Source organism: Halichoerus grypus, chromosome 2 (assembly GCF_964656455.1).
Source record: "Halichoerus grypus chromosome 2, mHalGry1.hap1.1, whole genome shotgun sequence".
NCBI lineage: Eukaryota > Metazoa > Chordata > Mammalia > Carnivora > Phocidae > Halichoerus > Halichoerus grypus.
Genome location: NC_135713.1, coordinates 151,050,720 through 151,074,439, shown reverse-complemented (window position 1 = coordinate 151,074,439; position 23,720 = coordinate 151,050,720). Strand labels below are relative to the sequence as shown.

Genomic DNA, 23,720 nt, shown 5'->3' with positions numbered 1-23,720 from the left:
AAACACATGATTAAGATGCTCAGAGTCATTAGCTATCAGAGAAACACAGATCAGAATTACAGTGACATGCCACTTCACACCCCCTAGGATGCCTATATCAAGAAGTCAGTTAATAATAGGTGTGGGTAAGGATGTGGAGAAATAAGTACCCTCACACACTACTGGCAGGACTGTTAAATGGTCCAAAGGTTTGGAAAGTAGTCTTTCAGTTCTTAAAATGGTTAAACATAGAGTTAGCACTTGACCCAGAATTTCAGTCCTACGTATATATATAAGAGACGAGAAAGTGTGTAGCAGCATTATTCACAATAGCCAAAATGTGGGGAACAACTCAAATGTCACCTGATGAATGGACATATTATTTTTATTATTCCTGCATAAAAAGGAGTGGAGTCCTGACACTACAGCAGGGATGAGCTTTGAAAGCGTCATGCTGAGTGACGAGCCAGTCACAGAGGATCACGTGTGATTACGTTTCTGTGAAACATCCAGAGTAGGTAGATGGTCCATTAGTGGTTGCTTGATACTGGGGGGCTAGAGAGTTGGGAGGTGATAAAGAGCCCTGGGTTTCTTTCTGGGGGGTTAAAATGTTCCAAAATTGATTGTGGTAATGGTTGCCTAAGTCTGTGAATATATTAAAACAGGTATCACTACACATCTATTATAATGGCCCAAATCTAAAACACTGACCTCACCAGATGCTGATGATGATGTACAGCAATTAGAACTTTTTTTCATTGCTGGTGGGAATACAAAATGGTATAGTCACTTTGGGAGGTAGTTGGCAGTTTCTTACAAAACTAAACATACTCTTAGCTAACGTGATTCAACAGTTTTCCTCCTTAGTATATACCTGAATGAATTGAAAACTTCTATCCATGCAAAACCTGCACATATTTACTAATAATTGCCCAAACTTGAAAGCAATCAAGATGCCCTTTAGTAGGTGAACAAATAAGCTGGTACATCCAGACAGTGGAATATTCAGCATAAGAAAGATGGAGCCATCAGGGGAAGGAAGCTAATCAGAAAAGACTGCATACTATAGGATTCTAACTATGAGACATCCTAGAAAAGGCAAGACTATGGAGACAGTAAAATGATGAGTGATTGCCAGGGCTTAGGAGGGAAGGAGGAATGAATAGAGCAGAGAGGATTTTTAGGCAGTGGAACTCTTCTGTATGATTCACAGTGGCGGATACTTGTCATTATACATTATCCTAATGTAGACTATGGGCTTTGATAATGTGTTATTGTAGGCTCAGCGAGGATCTCACACGTACTGCTGTGGTGAGGGGTGTGGACAGTAGGAGCTTTTGTGGGGGTGAGGCAGGGAGTGTATGGGAACTCTGTACCTTCTGCTCAGTTTTGCTGTGAGCCGGACATTGCTCTACAAAATAAAGTTCATTAGTTTAAAAAAATGTCTGAGACTTGTCTCATCATAGTGTGCTGTGGATTGCACATGGGGGGATGGGGCAAGACTACCCATAGGTCTGCGATTGCTGGAGCTGGGTAGCAGGTTCATGAGGCTTATAATAATAACTTCTGAATCTGGTAGGGGACATCTCCCCACTTCATTCAAAACTATGGCGTTTTTATTAAACTATGATGGAAAACCTTGTATGTGTACAAGAGTAGACAAAATAGTACAAGTACTGCTGTATTAGGCTAGACAGTGTAGATGGCGTTATAAAAATGGGAACATCCGTATGGAAAAGGTAGATTCGTATTCCACACCTGCGTGCCCACGAAGGTGATAGCCGATGTATTGGTACTGCGGCGTTGCTGTTAACGAATGAGGTAGTTACGTGGATTAACAATCTCAGAAGCAGTGTTGAGGGATAGAGGTGATTGCAGAAGGGTACCAGGCTGTGAGAGCATTAAGGTTTAAAAACCTGCAACAGAGTATAGGTGTAAAATATGCATGGTCACGATACCTCCAAATTCCTGATAGTTGTTACTTCTGAGGGAGGTGGGGCATTTGTAATGTTTTATTTCTTAAAAAGAAATTGAAGCAGAAGTAACAGTAATATTAAAAATTGATGAAGCTCGGGCACCTGGCTGGCTCAGTCAGTGGAGCACGTGACTCTTGATCTCGGGGTCATGAGTTCGAGCCCCACATTGGGTGTAGAGATGACTTAAAAATAACACCTTAAAAAAAATGATGAAACTAGGTGATAGGTAGTAAGTGTCCATTACAGAGTTCTGTATATTTGTCTCTATGTTTGAAGTAGTCTATAAAGTGTTAGTATAAACAAATAAAGTGTCTTGTTTGGGTCCTAATTCAAACAGATCTTCCAAAAGACATTTTTGTGGCAGTTGGAGAAAATTTTACTACAGCTTGGGTATTAGATGGTGTCAAACGTGTTAGGGGTGACAGCAGCACTGTGTTTGTATAAGGAAATATCCATGTTTTTAGAGATGCATGTTGTAGTATGTTAGACGATGTTATATTGTTTCTGGGGCTTATTTTCAAAATACTTCATAGAAAAAGGATAGTTGAAATAAATGGGGCCAGATCTTGGTGCATCTTGGCGATGGGTACGTGAAAGATTGTCTTACTAGATTCTCAGTTTCAAAGCATGTTTGAAAATCTTTATCACTACATATACAAAACCAGAATGGATAAATAACTGTTCTTTAATAATAACTTGTTCCACTGGCAAACAGATTTGAAATGTTTTGGTACAGAAAATGGTTTTTCTAACTTTTAACTTCTGTTTCCTCATTTAAATATATATAAGTTAATATGTAGCATATAAATAGATCTGATCTAAATATACATAAAGCAAGTCAGGAACAAAATTTGACCTGGTCTTCCTTCAGGCCCTCTGTACTGCTTTTAACTCTGTGGAAGCATGCCACAGATTAGTATTTAGGCTTGGTACTTGCAGTTTTTCTGTTCACAGTGACAACATGATAGTGTATATATAGCTCTGGGTAATTTTCAGTAAGTAAAAAGGAGCGGGGATAATCAGCATGAGCAGGTGTGAGTGTACAGACTTGAGCCTCAACAAAATTGTAGCTCTCAGAAATGAATGAGGTATTCCAAAGATAATGCTTTTTCTTTTATTTCACATTTTACAAAACACTTTCACACTCAGAATGTGGAGCTGACACACACAGCTTTCCTTCTGTGGCTTCGTGTGTTTAGTCTCGGGGTCACTCCCACGCAGCCCCTCACTGTTTCCTACCTGTCTGTCTTTCCTTCTAGAAAGGCATTCCTTTCTACAGTTAATGTTCTTATCACTTTCTCAGGCTAGAGAGAGAGAGGAGAGAATCTCAAGCAGACTCCCCGCTGAGCCTGGAGCCTGTGGGGCTCTGTTCTTCCACTCCGAGATCACGACCTGAGCTGAAACCAAGAGTCGGACGCTTCACCGACTGAGCCACCCAGGTGCCCCCAGAATGTTTTACTAGCAGTGCCGAAGCGACGTGAAACAGATGTTGAATGACTTTACTTAGAATTAGCATGACCAGTGTTTCCCATTACCCAGACTGCCAAATTTAATTCCTGCGTGTTTGAGAATGATGAATGTCCTCACGATGTTGAAAAGTTCTTCAATATTATTGATTTGATTTTTTCGAGTACTTAGAAATCCATGCCGAGGAGTGTCGCCGCTGTCCCAGCTTGAGGGCTATGGGGTCCCTTCACGTCGTGCGGCGGCCGGTAACAGGGTCAGGTTGTAAGTCAGACTGCTCTCCTGGCCCAGCAGCTCAGTTACTGCGGTCTGTAAAGGAAAACGATGACTTTGCATAAAGATGCATGGTTCTTCTGCATAAATCTCTTCTAACTTAGATGGTGAAAGACATGGCAGTGTAAGTTAAGAGACAAACAGCAGACCGGGAGAGCTTTCTAAGAAAGTAGAGTCCGTATTCGGTGTATGTAAAATACTCTTCCCAATCGGAGGAAAGTCGGTTCATTAGCAGCCCAGGGAAAGGCTATCACCAAAGAAGAAACACGGGCATTAATAACTGTATAAAAAGATACTCAGCCTCACTACTGAGGGGGAATAGAGATGACAGCTGTCAGCAGCTTCTTCCCATGACGTTGGCAAGGGTTTTGAGAGGTGGAGAGCAGGGACTGTCGGTAAGTGTACAGGGAACAGGCCCACAGAGCCCCGCACACTGTTGGCAGGCTCACCCTGTGCGGGCGTCCATTTGGCCAAACATACGCCCTACCTGGGCTTAAATCCTGCAACTGGCACATCAGATGAACTTCATATTTAAGAGGTGGTAAAGGGGTGTGGGGAAAATTCATCCTGACTGTAAAAAATCCTTGATCTTGTATAGCTGCTGTGTACTCCGGCTTTTTTTCTCCTCTGTCAACGGTTTCTTGAATGTTTACTTTGTGCAAGTGTTGTACTAATAAGCATTTTCAGTAAATTGTTTTATCATTAAAGCAGCCTTCTAAGATGGGTGTTTTTAATCCCTGTTTTGTAGGTGTGGAAACTGAGGCCAGAGAGGTTAAATAAGTTCATTAGCCAGTGGGTGAAAGAGCCTCAATTTAGCTTTAAAACTATGGCCTTAGTCAGTCTCTGGTTGGATAGTTAACAAGTAATGGATTAGTGATACCGTGCATACCTTAAATTTTGTCTCTGTTAAAATAATTTCATTTTGGGGGTGCCTGGGTGGCTCAGTCAGTTGAGCGTCTGGCTCTTGGTTTCGGCCCAGGTCGTGAGCTCAGCGTCCTGGGATCGAGCCCGGCTCGGGCTCCCTGCTCAGCGCGGAGTCCGCTTCTCCCTCTCCCTCTGCTGCTCCCCGCACTCGTGTGCGTGCGCGCGCACTCTCTCTCTCTCCCTAAAATCTTTTAAAAAAGTGTTCATTTTCTAAGTTAACATTTTAAAATTCAGTGCTAATTCCTTCCTTAGAGTGGTAAGATCATAAACGTAATGCTTCCGCCCTTCCTGGGGACGTCGGCCCGAGCCGCGCGGACCGCGCTAACGGAAGGGCCCCTCCTCTCTCCGCAGAGGACCTGAAGCGGCAGAATGCGGTGCTGCAGGCGGCGCAGGACGACCTGGGGCAGCTGCGCACGCAGCTGTGGGAGGCCCAGGCCGAGGTGGAGAACATCAAGGCCATCGCCACGGTCTCCGAGAACACCAAGCAGGAAGCCATCGATGAGGTGAAGAGGCAGTGGAGAGAAGAGGTGGCCTCGCTTCAGGCCGTGATGAAAGGTAAGACCGAGAACGCGCCGTTGTGCCGTGGTCTCCTAGGACCGCCGCCGCCAGCGGGGCCTGCGCGGTCAGAGGGTGACCCCCGCGCCTGGAGCGTCCCTGTGGCGTTGTGCGTGACCGCGTCGGGTGCGCTGTCCTCCGTGAGGGGGGAGGCCCGCGGAGCCGTCGGCGGCCGCCGTCTGCCTGCGCCGGTCTGCTGGCCGAGGCTTGCCAGGGCGTGTGCGGGGCTGCGGCGCCGAGCGGGGCTGCGCCCACCGGGCTTTGCGGCGGCGGGGGGGCCGGGCTCGGCTCCTCTGGGAGCCCCGGGCACGGCGGGGACGTCGCACGCGGGGCCCAGTCGCTGCCCACACTTCGTCACTGCCCGTCCGCTCCCGCGTGGCCAGAGGGGGACGCTTTCGGGGCAGGTGAGGCTCGCGGTGTGTCTCCTCACGGCGGTCTCCGCGGGCCGGGCGGGCTGCCGGCCTCTGGCCCCGCAGCGGAGGAGGAGCCGCGGGTGGCCTGCGTTTCCGACCAGACGGCAGCGAGCCGAGCCGGAGGAAGCTGCCCCCGAAGCGCTGGGCTCCCGAGACCCGTTTCCCTCGTCCTGTGGATGTGCCATAGCGGCGCCTCTCCCCGCACCTTGGCCGGCGTGTCCCTCGGCCGCGGTGGACGACTGGAAGCCCGCGGGCGCCCACGGCAGGGGCTCTCCCGCGCGGGGGCCCGTTCTTCCCTTGGAGCGCAGCCCGGGCGGGGGGACTCCGGGCCCGCTGCGGCCCCGCGACGGCGCCTGCCCCGCTGCTCCGGGCCTCCGACCCTCGGCGTGCGGCTTTCACCGCCGTCTCCGTGTGGCTGCGGGGTGGCTGCTGCTGCTCCGTCGCCTCAGGGAAGCGCACCCCTCCCGTCCGTGCGCCGTGTGCTCGCCGGTCACTGCGAAGGCGGCCGGGAGATGCAGCTGTTCCGCCGGGCCGCTGCCCTCTGACACGGAGCCGGGCTTGTGTCGGGAGCCGGTGGGCGGCCGGGCGCGCTTAGCCCGGAGGGGCCTCAGGCTGTCTGAGGAGACAGCCACCTCACGGGGGCCGCGGAGCCTTCGTCTCAGCTCAGAAGCCGAGGGACGCGGCCCGTTCCGGGCGCGCCTCCCGTTTCCCACACGCGCCGGCCGTGGACGGGGTGACGCCGCGGTCTGGCGGACGGGCCGGCTGTGCGGCACGGCCGGGTCGTGGAGACGAGGGGTCCGGGCCTCGGCGGAACTGCGCCGCGAGAACCGGGAAGCGGGCCCCGCTTCAGCTGCCGCTCCGCATCCGTGCGGCCTGAGCGCCCCGCCCGCGCGCCCGGACGCCGCTGCTCCCGCTGCCGGCCGCTCAGACCGCGCCGCGCTGTTTTGCAGAGACCGTCCGCGACTACGAGCACCAGTTCCACCTGCGGCTGGAGCAGGAGCGCGGCCAGTGGGCGCAGTACCGGGAGTCGGCCGAGAGGGAGATCGCCGACCTGAGGCGGCGGCTGTCCGAGGGCCAGGAGGAGGAGAGCCTGGAAAACGAGATGAAAAAGGTACGAGGGCACGGACCCGTCTGCGGGCGCCCCCGCTGACACCACCGCATTCCGGCGGCCTCCGTCCGGGCCTCCCGTCCTTGGCCGCACGTGCGTGCCCCCCCCCCCCCGCCGCAGCAGCGCCGCCGCCCGCCCCGCCCGGTTTTGGGCGGCCCTCGGCTGGAGCACGCGGTGCCTGCTTACGGCGTTCACCGCGGGGGCGGGCGCCCCGAGGCAGGGGTCTTGCCGCGCGCGGAGCCTGCGTCCCCCCGGAGCGTCTAGCGGGCGCCCTCCGTAACCGGGCGGGGGCCGACCGGAGCGGGGCCGCGGCGCCGGACTTCCGGCCTCCCTCCGTGGGCGGTGCCTTGTGCCGGAAGTGCCGCCCGGCCGCCGGGCGCTCCCGCAGATGCCTGCGTGCGCGGGCCGCGTGTCCGCGGTGAGCGCGGGGGGAGGCCTGGCGCGCGGGGCGCGGGGACTCTGGGCCGCCAACGTGGGCGCAGCCGTGCACGTGAAGTCACGTACTGTGTAAGGCAGTGACCGGATCGTGACTTCTGACTTCATTGCGGTTGATCCTCCTCTTTGGTTCCGAGCCCTCAGTGCGTACGAGGACTGCTGCTGTGCACTCAGCTTATTTGGTTCTTATAATAACGTAAAAATCACCTCAGAACCCAGCGCCCCGAATAGAAGCTTTAAGCACGAAGAATAGTTTTCTCCGTTCCGTCTTGTTCCAGGACGAGGCTGTAGTTCAGCGTGTCCACGACGAGCCGACCGCGGAGTCAGTCACTGACAGTGCGGCCCGCGGCAGCCGCCGTCCCCACCCTCCCCGAGGAGGTGCTCGTGTGTGGTGCCCTCCCGGGGCGCTCCGGCGCACGGCCTAGCGGGACACCGTGGTCGTTTTCGTTCTTCTGATGCGTTCACGTCCGTGATTTTCATAACCTGCCACGTCACTCTTAAAATTTATTTTCAAAATAAACTTTGTTTTTCAGAACGGTTTTATTTACAGAAACTCTGTGAATGAAGATAATACAGAGTCCCATATACCCCGCTCCTGGTTCCCCTGTTACTAGCATCTGTTGTTAGTGCGGTACATTTGTCACGACTAATAAACCGGTGTTGATTCGTTCTCGTTAACTCAAGTCCATGCTTTGTATTCAGACGTCACTCATTTTTACCTAATGTCCCTTCTTTACTGTTCTAAGAGCTCTTGCACGGAGCCACGTTCGTGATGCTGTGGGTCTCCTTAGGCTCCTCTCGACCGCGACAGTTTTTTAAATTTTCCTTGTTGTTTTGCTTTTTTCTAAATTTTTAAAAAGATTTAATTCCAGTATAGTTCACACAGTGTTATACTAGTTTCAGGTGAACAGGATAGTGATTCAACGCTTCCGTGCATCACCCACCGCTGCTCATGCCCACAGGTGCCCTCCTTAGTGAGTTTTCCTTGTTTTTAATGACCTTCATTTAAAAAAAAATCATCTTTACAAGTTTTGTTTCTAATGATATTCAACACTTGTGGGGTCACCATTACATCAGTAAATAGCTCAGTCTGTGTTAAATTCTTTGCTTCTTCCCTCCTTTTTTTTCCTGCTGATTTTTATCAGCAGGCCTCTGTAAGTATCCCAAATTAGTCTTGACTGAAGATATTTTAAGCTCATATGTCTTTTCCAAACAGGACTTAGTTAAAAATAAAATAAATGATGAAGTGACTCTTTAAGGACTGGAAAACAAAGTGAGTCCCTCTTTTCTGAGAGACATGTTTTTTGGGAAAAATTTCCATGCATATTTGGGCATATATGATATTTTTCCTATTATGAACACCTAGGGATAAACTTGAGCTCTTTTAAATTTAGTGAATAAGGTTAATTTTCATTTTCCCTAGAAGGATAAAAGGTAACTTTTTGATTCTACCTTTGTTTCTGTGTATATATACACACATACACCATATATATACACATACCCATTATACACACATACATACACACATATACACATATATACACACATACACCATATATATACACATACCCATTATGCACACATACACACATACATACACACATATAGACATATATACACACATACACCATATATATACACATACCCCTTATACATACATACACAGATGTATACACACATATATACACACATACACCATATATATACACATACCCATTATACACACGTACATACACACATACACATACACACATATATACACACATACACCCATATATATACACATACCCATTATACACACATACATACATATATATACCCATATACACATATATACACACATACACCATATATATACACATACCCATTATACACACATACATACACACATACACACACACATACACCATATATATACACATACCCATTATACACACATACATACACACATATATACACACATATACACATATATACACATACCCATTTTACACACATACATACACACATACATACATATATATACACACATACACCATATATATACACATACCCATTATACACACATATATACACACACATACACACATGTACATACATATACCATATATATACACATACCCATTATACACACATACATACATATATATACACATACACATATATATACACACCATATATATACATATACCCGTTATACACATATACATTCATATATATACACATATACACATATATACAGACATACACCATATATATACACATACCCATTATACACACATACATACACACATACACACATATATACACACATACACCATATATATACACATACCCATTATACACACATACATACATATATACACACATACACATATATACACACACCATATATATACATATACCCATTATACACACATACATACATATATAGACATATACACATATATACACACATACACCATGTATATACACATACCCATTATACACACATACATACACACATACACACATATATACACACATACACCATATATATACACATACCCATTTTATACACATACATACACACATATACACATATATACGTTATATTCACACATATTACACACATGTGTACGTATGTAATATGTATTATGTATATAGTGTATATATATAATGAAAATCAAGTTTCTTACCAGTTTACTAATTTGTGGATAGTATTTCCTTTTAATCCATGTTTTTGAGAATGAAAGATAGAAGACAGTATGATAGTTTTAGGGGTCATTCTTTGGGTTTGTCTCATTTAGATATCAAAAGTAAAATATTATGTAAATTACTCCTTAAAATAACTAAGATGGAAACTTTTATAGCAACATAATTTTCTAAAATTTTAGAAAATACATTGTTCTCTTCGTTTATGTTTAAAAACAAATCAGTCCTTTCATCCAACCATTTCATAAGAAATTATGGTTTCATGAATTTAGTAACTAGAATTATGAAAATGAAAGTATTATGTGTGTTTCCTTTTATATATACGGTCTTTTCCGGTTAATTGATTTAAAAAGTCAGATTTGTCATAGTGAATCCATTTTCCTACTTACTTCCAATTTCCAAGTAAAATATTGGGGAAAATTGTGATAATGACTTGAGATTCAGTCGTGCAGCATTTGAAAGTCAGACGTGGTTCAGTTTAATGAGCACTAATTCAGCACCTGGTAGGCTTACTCATTGTACTAACAGCGTATGTAAGTCAGCATTGCTTAGAAAAGCAGTGAACCAGTAAGTCGTAGCATTTAATTCTTTTTTTTAAATTTATTTTTATTATTATGTTAATCACCATGCATTACATCATTAGTTTTTGATGTAGTGTTCCATGATTTATTGTTTGTGTACAACACCCAGTGCTCCATGCAGAACGTGCCCTCTTTAATACCCATCACCAGGCTAACCCATCCCCCCATCCCCCTCCCCTCTAGAACCCTCAGTTTGTTTTACAGAGTCCATCGTCTGTCATGGTTCGTCTCCCCCTCCGATTTCCCCCCCATTCATTCTTCCCCTCCTGCTATCTTCTTGTTCTTTTTTTTTTTAAACATATAATGTATTATTTGTTTCAGAGGTACAGGTCTGTGATTCAACAGTCTTGCACAATTCACAGCACTCACCATAGCACATACCCTCCCCAATGTCTATCACCCAGCCACCCCATCCCTCCCACCCCCCACCACTTCAGCAACCCTCAGTTTGTTTCCTGAGATTAAGAATTCCTCATATCAGTGAGGTCATATGATACATGTCTTTCTCTGATTGACTTATTTTGCTCAGCATAATACCCTCCAGTTGCATCCACGTTGTTGCAAATGGCAAGATTTCATTCCTTTTGATGGCTGCATAATATTCCATTGTGTATATATATATATATATATATACCACATCTTCTTTATCCATTCATCTGTCGATGGACATTTTGGCTCTTTCCACAGTTTGGCCATTGTGGACTAATTCTTTTTAACCGTAGGCTCAAGAGGATGCTGAAAAGCTTCGGTCTGTTGTGATGCCCATGGAGAAGGAAATCGCGGCTCTGAAAGACAAACTGACAGAGGCTGAAGACAAGGTTAAAGAGCTGGAGGCCTCAAAGGTCGTGAGATGTTGTAGCCTGTTCCTTGAATCCGGGACCCTGACCTAATGCTATGAGCAAAGTTAGAGTCACTGAGGGGGTACAAACTGGAATTTAGACTGTGTGTCTTAAAAACCTTGCATTTTTTAAAATGCAAAGAAAAAAATGCTTGAAGATGATTGTGTCCTTATGGATACTTTAAATAATCACAATAGTGATGTGCCTGCTGCTTTGTTAACAAAGTTAGTGCTCATGTCAAAATGACACCTGGTCTCATTCGTTTTCTTATCAAGGAACATAAGCTGTTGGAAGTTGGCTTTATCTCCTGACACTAGTCCCAGAATTGATGTCTTAGAGCTGATGTAGTTACAGTGCAGCTGGACTTGTTGGCCATAAAGATACAACAGAGGAAATACAGAGGGAATGTTGAAAATGTTGATAATTAAAAGAAAGTAGGAAAGAAAGCAAAAAATAATAAAAAGGTAGTAAACAAAAGCACAGCATAGGAATGTAGAAAGGGGGAATGTGTCCATGATCCTAATAAATGTAAACTGATAATCACCTGCTAAAATAGTTGGGATTCTTAAAAAATCTAAATTTATATTGTTTATAATAGACACACCTAAAATAAAACTATAAGATAAGACTGAAAATAAAGGGATATTTAAAGATATGCCCTCCAAATTCTACCCAAAAGAAAGTTGATATAGTGATTGTAATATGAAACATTTAGGATGTAAGGGAAAAAGACTAGAGATAGAGGGACCCCATCTAAAAATTCATCAGTAGGATGTGACAGTTGCGATCGAATGTACCGTATATACCTTGAAATTTGTGAACTAAAAGGGACAATTACAAGGGGAAATTAATGTGCACAGTTCTAGTAGGAGATTGAAACTGATCTTTTTTTTTTTTTAAGATTTTTTTTTTAATTTATTTTGACAGAGAGACAGAGAGAGAGGGAACACAAGCAGGGGGAGCGGGAGAGGGAGAAGCAGGCTTCCCGCTGAGCAGGGAGCCCGATGCGGGGCTCGATCCCAGGACTCTGGGATCATGACCTGAGCCGAAGGCAGACGCTTAACAACTGAGCCACCCAGATGCCCCTGAAACTGATCTTTAACTGATAGTGTAAGCAGAGAAAAACGTTAGTGGGGATATAGGGGTTTTGAGCAATCTGATTAACAGTTTAGACGTAACAGATCCATCGAGAGAGGGACTGTGTCTTCTGTGGTAGCAGAGCGTAGGAATCAGGAGCTCAGCAGTTACTGGCTGGGGGACCTCGAGCAAATTACTTCATCTGACTGTGCTTTGCTTTTCTCAACTGTAAAATGGGGATAATCGTACCCTCCTCATAAGGCCACTATTGGATTTTGTAAGTCCACATGTATAAAGCACTTAAGACAGTGCATGGGATAAAGTAATTGTTAGTTTTAGGTACATTATGCTTTACATAGTGTCACAAAAGGAAGTGCCGAAAAATTTTGAAGAATTGTTATGTAAACTCAGATGTCTGACCACAGGTTTTTAAATTATTTACAGTAAAATGGTCGCTAAAATAAAATGGAAATTAAAAAAAAAACTCATGGAAAATGGAATTCTAAAATATTTAGAATGATTTGAATGTTTCACTCAAGAATCCAAAAAAGCGAACAATAGTACAGACAATACGAATACAAGGAAATAATACGCTTAAAAGCAGAAATTAGTGAAATAGAAAAGCAAAAGAAAAATTGAGAATGTCAATATAATGGGAAAAATGGGAAAACTAGTAAGATAGACAAACCTCCATTAAGACTAATCAGGAGGGGCACCTGGGTGGCTCAGTCAGTTAGATGTCCGACTCTTGATTTCCACACAGCAAGACAAGATGCAGGGACAGGGCGTAAGCACTGAATGGAGACAGTGAAACGATGATTGTGTAGAAAAGCAAGAGAATGTACCAACATTGTTAGACCCAACAACAGTTCAAGAAAGTTGTTCCAACAAGGTCAACATACAAAAATATATTCTCCAGTAATCTATCCAAGTAAAGAATGTAATGGGGAAAAAATCCCATTCATAATAGCAAAAACAAAACAACAAACAAAACCCCCCCCAAACACAAGAAAACTAAAATCAGCTCTATGTTGTAGAGTCATAGATACCTGAGGATATATCTAAACAAAAATGGTAAGATTGTTATGGAATACATTATGATGAAGGTCTGAGCTCATGTGTGTTCCTGAATGAGAAGATAGTGCATTATAAAGCAGGTAGTATATCCCCAAATTAATCTGAGTTCAAAATTCCACTCTGAATACAATAGGGTTTAATAAGGAATTTGGAGGCAAGGTGGGGAGACTTGCCCCGCCTACCAGATACTAACACTTACAGTAAAGCTACTGTAATTAAGATGCTTTGTTACTGATTTGGGGACAGTGGACCAGTGGAACAGAATCAAGAGCCCAGAAACAGAGCTGGATGTGTGTGGGAATTTGATATAGGACAGCTGGCCTTGCCCATCAGTGGGAAAGGAATGGCTTGTTAAAACATAGCCATTTTAGGGCCACCTGGGTGGCTCAGTTGGTTGACTGTCCAACACTTGATCTCATCTCAGGTCTTGATCTCAGGATCATGAGTTCAAGCCCCATGTTGGGCTCCATGCTGGGCGTGGAGCCTACTTAAAAAAATAAATAGCCTTTTAAAAATAGTTTTACGTTTTTTTTTTTTAGAGCGAGACAGTGAGCGCGGGAGTTGGGGGGGAGGGGCAGAGGGAGAGAGAGAATCTCAAGCAGATCGCACACTGAGCAAGGAGCCTGATGTGGGGCTTGATCTAGGACCCTGAGATCATGACCTGAGCCAAAATCAAGAGTTAGGCGCCCATAAATAGTTTTAAACACGGTAATAAAGTGAAATCAGCTTTTTACCTCACACTTTTCAAAAATTAATTTCAATGAATTAAAAACCAGAGAGTGAAAAGTAAATCTTCAAAACTTTTAGATCTTAAAAAAAAAAAAAAGATGTTATTTGGGGTACAAAAACATTAAAAAAATTAATTTATTTTCGGGAGCATGAGCAAGGATGAACGCGAGTTGGAGGAGGGGCGGGGGAGGGGGGAAGAGGGACAAGTGGACTCCACACTGAGCCGGACACGGGGCTCGATCTCACAACCCTGAGATCATGACTGAGGTGAAACCAAGAGTCGGATGCCTAACTGACTGCACCACCCAGGCGCCCCAAAAACGTTTCTTTTTTTTTTTTTTTTTTTTTAAAGATTTTATTTATTTGACAGAGAGATAGCACAAGTAGGCAGAGCGGCAGGCAGAGGGGGAGGGAGAAGTAGGCTCCCGGCTGAGCAGGGAGCCCGATGAGGGGCTCGATCCCAGGACCCCGGGATCATGACCTGAGCCGAAGGCAGACGCTTAACGACTGAGCCACCCAGGCACCCCCATAAAATGTTTCTTAGAGACAAAAATACTGTGAAAGAGAAGTTTGACAGATTTGCCTACATTAGAATATAAACCTTCCTTATTAAAAGATGCTACAAAAGGTTGCACAGAGAAGTTGTGGGCTGTTAGGAGGTATCTTTACCTCCTGTACCTGATGAACAATTAGTATCCAAATTAGTAAGAGCTGCTTGGTCCGTAAGGGACGGATGGGCCAGAGGAGGAACCGTAAAGAATGTGAACGAGTGGTTCACCCAAGAGGAGACCAGAATCGTCACAGAATGTGACAAGATCCTCAGCCTCACGGGAAATCAGGGAAATACCCTCCCCAGATTGCAAGTGTCCCCGTACAGATTTGTTGCATTTTCCCACTGTTTCCAGCTTCAGCTGCCACTGTCAGGTTGGAGACTCAGTTGACAGTTTTGGGGTTCTTGGGGCCGTCATCCTCTCCCTTTACTTTGTCCCGTGTTGATGCTGATACCGTGGACGTCCATAGAGGTGGCTTTCCGTGCTGGACCCCACCCTCTGGCTGTCACTTAGTTTCTTTCGTGGATGTCACTAATTCTTCATTGAGTCGGATATCTATGCTGAGAAGTAGCAGTAGATGGGGTTACTGGTCGGGTGCCACCATTTTATGTCTGCCACGTGGACTCTCGCTATCGTCGGCTGAATCCCCACCCTCCGCGGTGGCTGGGACGCGCCTCACAGCGGCCCGCGCTGGGTCTGGTTGGCCCCCAGCCTCCAGCGCGTCCCATGGCGGCTTCCACCGTCCCTTCAGCCTGTGCTCACTACTGACATCTTGTGTTAATGGTCTAGGAGTAAAGACACCTGAAAACAGGTCAGCCGGCATTTTCAAGTTGGAAGAAGTAGGAAGTTATAAGGCAGGAAAGTAACCTGGAAAGTGAAATTAGACATGACCATTTGAAAAAGTTGACATAAATGGCCAAAATTTAGGATGGATAATATATAAGACAGGGTAAAACAAGTGATTCTATATTCACTCTCTGGCGCAAAATTGCGTTTTATTTTGGTTATAACTATTTCAGATATTAGACTATCTTGTTAACAATTGAACATTACAATTAAACAGAAGGCATTTTTAAAAAGATGTGATTTTATAAAACATTCCACACTTGCCTTCAAGTTAGTGTTTATTACAGTATGAGACTAGTTATTTTTCCCATCATGACTTCCTCTTTTTTCCTTCCAGTATATGTATCCATGAAAATGGGTCCTTTTTAAAAATTCAAAGCATTTGGAACTACCTCACCAGAAATCAAGGAGAAACACATTTACTAGAGTGTGGCACTACTTTTATCTTTAGGAATTAACTACTGTTTAAAAACCCCCACAACAACCTAGTGTTACTGAGAATGTGACAAAATGAACCCAAGTACGCGTTGCTCTGGGAATGCAAAGAGCTAGCTCTTTGGAAAGCGAGGTACAAAGCTGTTACATGTAATCGCCGTTGTGTATTTGCTCTGGCGATATGATTATGGATAATACCTACTATTATATTATTTTCCTAGTTTTCTGTAGCAAGTATGTGTTTGTTCTGTAATGAAAAATTGTGTTAACTTTTAAAATTTTATGTAAAATGTAAACATAAATGTAAATTATTTTCAAGGCATCTAGAACTTACCAATATACCTAAAGAAGAAACTGTTACTTTAGTTTCATAGAATTGCATTTTGTTTCAGGTTAAGGAACTGAATCATTATCTGGAAGCTGAGAAATCTTGCAGGACTGACCTGGAGATGTACGTAGCTGTTCTGAATACTCAGAAATCCGTTTTACAGGAAGATGCCGAGAAACTGCGGAAGGAATTGCATGAAGGTAAATATAGATTCTGTATATTTTTAGTCTCAGTCTCTAAGTAGAATTGATGCTGATTAAAAGCAGTAACAAATCCTAGACTCCAACATGTTAGTGATTCACTTTAAGCTTTGCAGTTGGTTCGAATGTTCTCCTTGAAGGGCTGGAGCCGGGAGGTCTCCTAAAGATACGTGGATTGTTAACAGCTCCTCTTTCCTCAAGGACTCCAGGAATAACTTCACAAGGCATGAGCGGTGGACAGAAAGACAAGAGGGCTGGGAAGTTCTGCTTAAACTGCTTTTGCCCCCAAGATTCATTTTGATGGAGGTAGATTAGCAAGAGCGAAAATGGGACAGAGGGCAGATCATATATTCTGGCGGCCTCAAGTAGCATCCCTGTTCGTAAGGGACAGTTTTGATTTCACTAGCCTGGTAGCAGATTTCTACAGAAATTGACTCAGTTTTCCCCAGCCTGGGGGAGAAGGCTTATCTTTTCCCCATTAAAATAAAGATAGTGGGTTTTTTTTTTTTTTTTAAGATTTTAGTTGTCAGAGAGTGTGAGTGCATAAGCAGGGGGAGAGGCAGAGGGAGAGGGAGAAGCAGACGCCCTGCTGAGCAGGGAGCCCGATGCGGGACTCGATCCCAGGACCCCGGGATCATGACCTGAGCCGAAGGCAGATGCTTCACCGGCTGAGCCACCCAGGCGCCCCTTACCTGGGGTTCTTAACCTTGTTGTGTCATGGACTCCTTTGGCAGTCCTGTGAAAACCTCTTAAGGATACTGTTTTTCATTCCTAAAATACAAAAGAAAGCACTTATATTATGAAACAGTAATGAAAATATAAATAACTGCCATCTTACGATACAGTAACAAATGTGCTATTTTCTTAATGCATTAAATGCGAAGGTTTGGGGGCGGGTCTGGTGGAGGCTGTGGTCCAGAAGCGGTGCCGAGCCTCAGGGCTGTGCCGGGGCACCTGCCGCCACTGTGCATGGGTACGGCCTCTGTTGGCCACCGGGTCGCAGGTGCTGTCCTCCTTCCTGGGCTGGGTTGCCCACATTGTCGGTAATTAAAGGAAATGATAAATTTCAGTGAGAGCTTAGTAAACACATGGACCAACATTTCCTCATCTGGATGCACGGACGCCTTGAGACCTTGTACGTGTTGTGGGTTATACTAGGAACGTTTGCACAGGGGGGGTTTAGGACTGGGGTGAGAGAGTCCTACAGCAAATACTTTTTACGTATACCAAGTGCCGTGGGAAATAGAGCTCTTCCCTCAGTAATTTAGGCTTGCATATTAGTTTTTTTCCCCAAATAGTCAAAGCTGAAATTCTATAAGCCTACAGAATTATTTCATAAAATATTAGGAAAATCACCCAAGGTTTGAGCAGGTCTTTGGTTTTCAGGAAGCGCTTTTTGGAGGTATGCTGCGTCAGAAAGACACGCAAACTCTGAGAGTGTCCAAAAGAAATGGGAATTTCCGTTTAAACGACGTGCCCCAGCCCTTCCAGAAATAGTGTGAGACTACCAGGCCCTCCTAACCTATCTGGAGAAGTATCTGAGAAGTCTCATTAAATGAGTAAGGGCATAATTTCCATCCTGAAACACTCACACCAAAACTAGTACTTAAAGGAAGAGAAGGTCCAACTTGAGCAGCCGTGTAACTTACAGCCTGAATCGGGAGAATTAGTCAAGTTAGCGCCTCTCCCGGGAGCCTGCTCGCAAGTGCGCTAGGAGGCGGCCGTGCGCAGGTGGGCTTCTTGAAAGCAGTTGTGAAGGGGGCTTTGACCGACAGGTGATCATTTGTCAGGTGGCCAGAGATGAGCCTGATGTTCAAGGCCATTTGCATGTGGTGCAACAAGGTCAAGGAGTGGAAGAAACTCGTTCAGCAAAGTTAGGATGCAAAGGGCAGGGGAGCAAATGCGAGCCAGATTGTGGTCACCTTGGGCTGAGGGTTTGGGATTTTATCAGAGGGGCAGGAAGGAGCTTCTGAAAGGCTTTTAAAATGTTTTTCTTTCGGGCTCCCTGCTCAGTGTGGAGGCTGCTTCTCCCTCTGCCTCTGCCTCAATCTTTCTGTCTGTCTCTCATGAATAAATAAACTTAAAAAAAAGTTTTTCTTAAATAACAGCTTTATGGAGATGTAATTCACATGCCATGAAGCTCACTCTTCTAAAGTCTACTAGACTCACAGAGCTGTGCACCATTATCAGTCTGATTTCCACAACAGTTTTGCTGCAAAAAGAAGTTGTGTCCTCATTACTAGTCACTTCCTTTTCTCCCCTTCCTCCCGGGCCCCGGCAGCCCTGCTCTCCTTCCTGTCTGTGCAGATCTGCCCGTTCTGGACTCCGTGTAGATGGCCTTATACAACATGTGGCCACATGTTTGGCTTTTCTGAAGGGGTTTAAACTTGAGGATGGTCATCTAAATTTTGTACTTACGAAGTTCAGTTTGACAGCGGTGTGGAGGGTAGGCCAGCGAGCGGAGACAAACGGCAGGAAGCGTACCGGTTGTGGGGGTCACGAGAGCTGGTCTGAGGCCGGCGGAGGAAAGCGCTGTGTCCCCCAGCACAGGGCAGCTGGTGGGCGCTTGTCGCAGGGGCTTTGGGTGCGGCGAGGCACGTCAGCCGCGTGGGTGTCTTCTGGTTTCTGGCTTGAGTGACTGGTTCGTCAGTACAAGACGGCCGAGCGGGGCAGTGTCGGCAGTACCCACCGATACAGAGAGCCTTTGACCTGTCCTGAGACGTCAGAACTGCGCGGGGTCGGGAAGGACTCCTGGGTCACAGATTTGTCAGAAGGTATTTAAAGACACTGAGTAGTGGTCCCTGCACCTGTGGCATTTAGAGCAGTAGCTCCCCAAGTGTCTTCCCGGAACTTCCCTTGTTCTGTGAGTGGCCCTGCCGGGAGGACTTTCTGGTCAGAGTTGGGGGAATACTGTGTTCTGTATCCTCCTCCAGGAGAACACGGGCATACCTCAGATGCTGAGCTCAAAGTCCTGCAGGGGAGGATCCTGTAAAAATGCACTTAACCAGGGTTTCCAGCGCTCCTGGAGCACAGAAATCCTTTGTTCATGTGTCACTGTTACTGGGAGCACGCTTGGGAGCCTGTGCGTGGGGAGAGGTGTGAGGACAGCTGCTGTGTGTCTGGCAGCAGGTCGCCCCTCGGTTCTTGTCCAAGGCGGAGTCCCAGACGGGGCGGACCCTCGGCCAGACCTGGTCTGGGGCCCCAGGTTACAGGAATTGCCTACCGTTGAAATTCCGTGTTTCTGATTGGGGGGGTTCCTAAACAGTGTGCCATCTCTTGGAGCAAGAGCGACAGCAGCACAACCAGCTGAAGCACACGTGGCAGAAGGCCAACGACCAGTTTCTGGAGTCTCAGCGGTTGCTCATGCGGGATATGCAGCGCATGGAGGTCGTGCTCACGTCAGAACAGCTGCGGCAGGTGGAAGAGCTGAAGAAGAGAGATCAGGTGAGCAGCGCTTCTGGGCCTGTGCTCGCTCTGCTGGCGCCCACGCGGGCTTGGCTCGGAGGCAGCGGACGCTCGCACCCTTTCAAAACGCGTGATAGCTGCATCGGAGGGATTTTGCTTTTCACCTTTTAGAAATGGCCTTGTCTGGGGGAAAAGGACTGATTTAGCAGTGCTCCTCTCTGGAAACTGCAGGACGCAACAGTGCATATTTCTGAGAAAATCTTTCTCCACGGCTCTGTCCGGTTCTCCCAGGGCTCCGGGATTCTGTTTGTCCGGGTCACGTCTTCTGTGACGTTGCTCTGAAAGCCTCACTGGATGGTGACGGCGTGGGGGGGGAGGGGCTGAGTGATCCCAAAGGACAGGAGTCCAGAGGGCTGCTCACCCGAGATCCTGTTTTTTCCTTACCTTTTAGAAAGCTATCTGAATTACATGAGTAATACACAAATACCTCTCAGGTTAAAAATACAACAGTAAATACAAGTGATAAAGGAGAATCTCCCCAGCCACCTCCCTTCCAGGAGCGAGCACTTCTGTCCTCAGAAGTCTTCCTGCGCAGGGCGGTCCTCCAGGGCATTTGTCTGCGTTCGGAAGTGGGTGTTCGGGTTGGTCCAGAGGCGGCACAGGGAATGTATTCTGTAACCTCTGCCCCAGAGAGCTGTCACTCTCGCTCACTGCCGGGGTGGACACACCGTGAGGGACTCGATCCCTGCCCCTGTCCTGGCGCCCAGACGGCTTCCTGTTCTGTGTTCATGTCAAACGGTGGCGCGGCTCCTCTCCTGCACGTGTTGTGCGTGGGTGCAAAGGTCTCCCCAGGAGAGCTATGTAGAAGCTCTTCTAGGTACTGTGCAGATTGTTTAGATTGCCTTGTATGACTTAGGAAGTTTCATCCTTTTAAAAATTTCTGTCTTTAATTGTGGCTCATTCCTCTTCTGTGTAGACACAGCCAACTTAAGGATTGAAACAGTCTAGATGCTGGAAGTGGTCACTTAGGGCCTGTATTAACATGTACTGAGGTTTTTCTATGCGGGTTTTCCGCGGTGTGCCCAGGCTTTACCTGTAAAGCTCTGTGTCATGCAGTTCCCAGAGCAAACAGACACCGCAGCGCCCAGGTGCAGTGCAGACTGTTGGCAGATCCCAGGTTCGAAGCCCGTGCCCTCGACTTCCCGTGTGCCTGCCCTGTTCTCAGCCACAGCAGGATACTTGGGGTCGCCTGTGCGCCTGCCCTCCCTGGAGCCCTTGCTCACCCCTTACCCGGTTGGCAGACTCCCCGCGCTGATCCTTCCAGATCCAGCAGGTGCTGCTTCTGTGGGCCCGTTTCCAGCTGCCGCCGCGGAGAACATGATGTTGCTCCTGAAGAAGCTTGTGTCCCCCCCCTCCCCCCCCCGTGCGGTGCCGAGGCCCTGTCCCTGCCCGCGAGGCCGTTCTGGGGAGCACCGAGGTACCTGCTCATCCGTGTCATGCGGACGTTACATCAACTTCAGCCATTCGTTTTGTGTTCCATGTGAATTTGTACCTGTTTCTAATGGCCGCGCCCTGCCTGCGTTCTGTAGTTGTCTGCGGGGACGGCCACGTGAACACTCTCGGATCCGGTGACGTGAGGGTGTGTTTTGTGTTGCTTTCTCAGAGCACGCTCTTCTTGGAAGTGGCTTCCTGATTTCTCCTCTGTGATGGGCTTCGTACTTTGTGCCTGTGGTGGTGAAACCTTTTGTCAGGACCAGACATCCAGACAGTGACTACAAAGCGAGTAAACTTCAGGGCCCAGTGTTCTCATAAAGCTTCGTTCTCTTTTATCTGTTTTGAGCGGCTGAAGAACTATGAGTGGTGAAGTGTAGATCACCCGGGTGATGTATGTATGTATTTTCTTTAACTTTTAGGAGGAAGACGAACAACAGAGATTTCACAAGAGGAAGGATCACGACAGAACAGAGGTTGAGGAGGAGGCAAAAGCCGTGGCCGTGTGTGCTTTCACGCACGAGGAGTCTCCGGCCCAGCTGTCGAATGAAGAGGTAGGGTGAGTCTGTCGTTAGGGCCCCGTGTCCACGGCGTGGCCGTGTGCGTGCGGGAGCGCAGAGCTAGAGCGATGGTATTCTGTCCTGCCGCGTTGGCGGGCTCACAGCCAGGGCTCCGGAAACATGGGGTCCTCTTACCATCGCTCAGCCACGTACAGGCTCTTTTTCCAGTGGTTCTCAAAGTAGGGCAGTAGAAGCGAACTTAAAGGACACCTGCAAAATCTCTGCGGGGATGAATAGTAAATGTTGCCAGTACTTTGGCTTTTACTTTAAAAGATGAGCTCAAGTCCCGAAGCCCCGAACCCCCCACAGCACATGCTTGCATATCAGCAGATCTGAGGCCGTGGGCTGTGAGGACTCAGGTGGAGTGGGGAGCCCCGGATGTGGAGAGTGGTGTTCCGGTGGCCTCGGGGCCTCTTGCCCCCCCCACCCACGGAGGCAGGGGCCTCCCCGTCGGGTGTCCTCTCTGCAACCTCTCGGCCCCCCGCACCCCAGCATTACTGTCCCCTTCCCTGGTGGCAAGTGCAGCTGCAGCCAGGCCGCTCCCCTCCTCAGAGACCACACGGGCTCCCGTGACGGGCACGACGAGGTTCCACTTCCTGCTTCACACCGTTCCAGCCGCAGTTGCTATCCTGTCATGCTTGCACGCTGGCTCCTTCTTCCGCCATGCCGCCTCCCTTGCCCGCTCATCTTCAGGACGCAGGCTGACTGTTACCCCTTTGGGATAGGAATGAAGGCCTCTGGCCTTCGAGCCCAGCGTGGCACTGAAGGGCCTTCACCGCTGGGTGACCCTCCGTGCCTCCCACACCCCCACGTCTTCACAGCCAGACCCGTCTCTGTGCCGGCCGAGCTCTCGCGCCTCGCGCCCACTGCCCCCAGCCCCGTCTCCGTCCCCCGGCCGGATCAGATCAGGTCTGTTCCCCCTTTCAGGGGTACCGTGTGTCTGTGCAGTTGGCACGTGTATGCTCAGCCCTGTGCAGTCTGCTTCCTGGTGGCTTATATTTCCATGTTTACGGATTGTTGGACGTGAAAGTTTTAAAAATATCCTAGCGGACACTGAAAAGGATGACGTAATTGTTTTTCTACATTCTTTGTTTTGGGTCGTACACTGAGAACCACTTGGCCTGATTCTGCTGTGCATTTTTTTAATGGTCAGACTCTCAGGAGAGTGTTTCAGTTTTGGGTACTGCCAAGTATTATGTGGTGTCTGTGTGCAGGAATGTTTGAAAAAGTTTCAGACTTTTCAAAAAATATTTTAGCAGGAAAACAGGAAAGAGAGATTTGTTAGAATGTACAGTGAAACATTTTTAAAATTTTTTGATTCTGTCTTCATTGGTCTAGTATATATTGTGCGTCACATTATTTGCAGACATTTAAAGTATATTTTAGATTTTCAGATCTGATACTTTACACTTTGAATGTGGAATACGCTTGTTTTGTATTGAGACTCATGATGATTTACTCTCACCTGTTGATGTAACGTTCAGAGTGGCCGCTTCGGAGACTTAGCTTTATGGCTGAAGATGATGAAAATTTGTAGGACCTGATACCTTCTTTAGTCTGATGTGTAGAGTATCCTTTTCTCACTGCAAAAGTAATGTGTGTTTGCTGTGGGAAATGTGGAAAGTACAGAAAGGGCCTACGAAACAAGGAGAGCTTCTGGGTGATTCTGCTGCCCAGAGATGACCTCCACTAGCGTTCTAGTGCAGACCCCTGCTTCCTTTTTGTTTCTTTTCTCTGTTTCCAGAGTTAACACGTGTGTGTTTGTTTTCACTTTTTAGAG

General features: G+C 46.9%; 1 protein-coding gene across 5 annotated transcripts in view; it reads left to right on the top strand.

The window, feature by feature from the left end:
- Positions 1–23,720, top strand: part of RABEP1 (rabaptin, RAB GTPase binding effector protein 1) — a 204,810-nt gene that overhangs the window by 159,883 nt on the left and 21,207 nt on the right. For all 5 annotated transcript variants that reach the window (XM_036078318.2, XM_036078319.2, XM_036078324.2 and 2 more), the window contains 6 exons: positions 4,968–5,171; positions 6,535–6,695; positions 11,125–11,244; positions 16,349–16,484; positions 19,750–19,928; positions 21,803–21,934. In XM_036078318.2, coding sequence (XP_035934211.2) covers positions 4,968–5,171; positions 6,535–6,695; positions 11,125–11,244; positions 16,349–16,484; positions 19,750–19,928; positions 21,803–21,934 — 932 coding nt within the window. The remainder of the gene's footprint in view (positions 1–4,967; positions 5,172–6,534; positions 6,696–11,124; positions 11,245–16,348; positions 16,485–19,749; positions 19,929–21,802; positions 21,935–23,720) is intronic.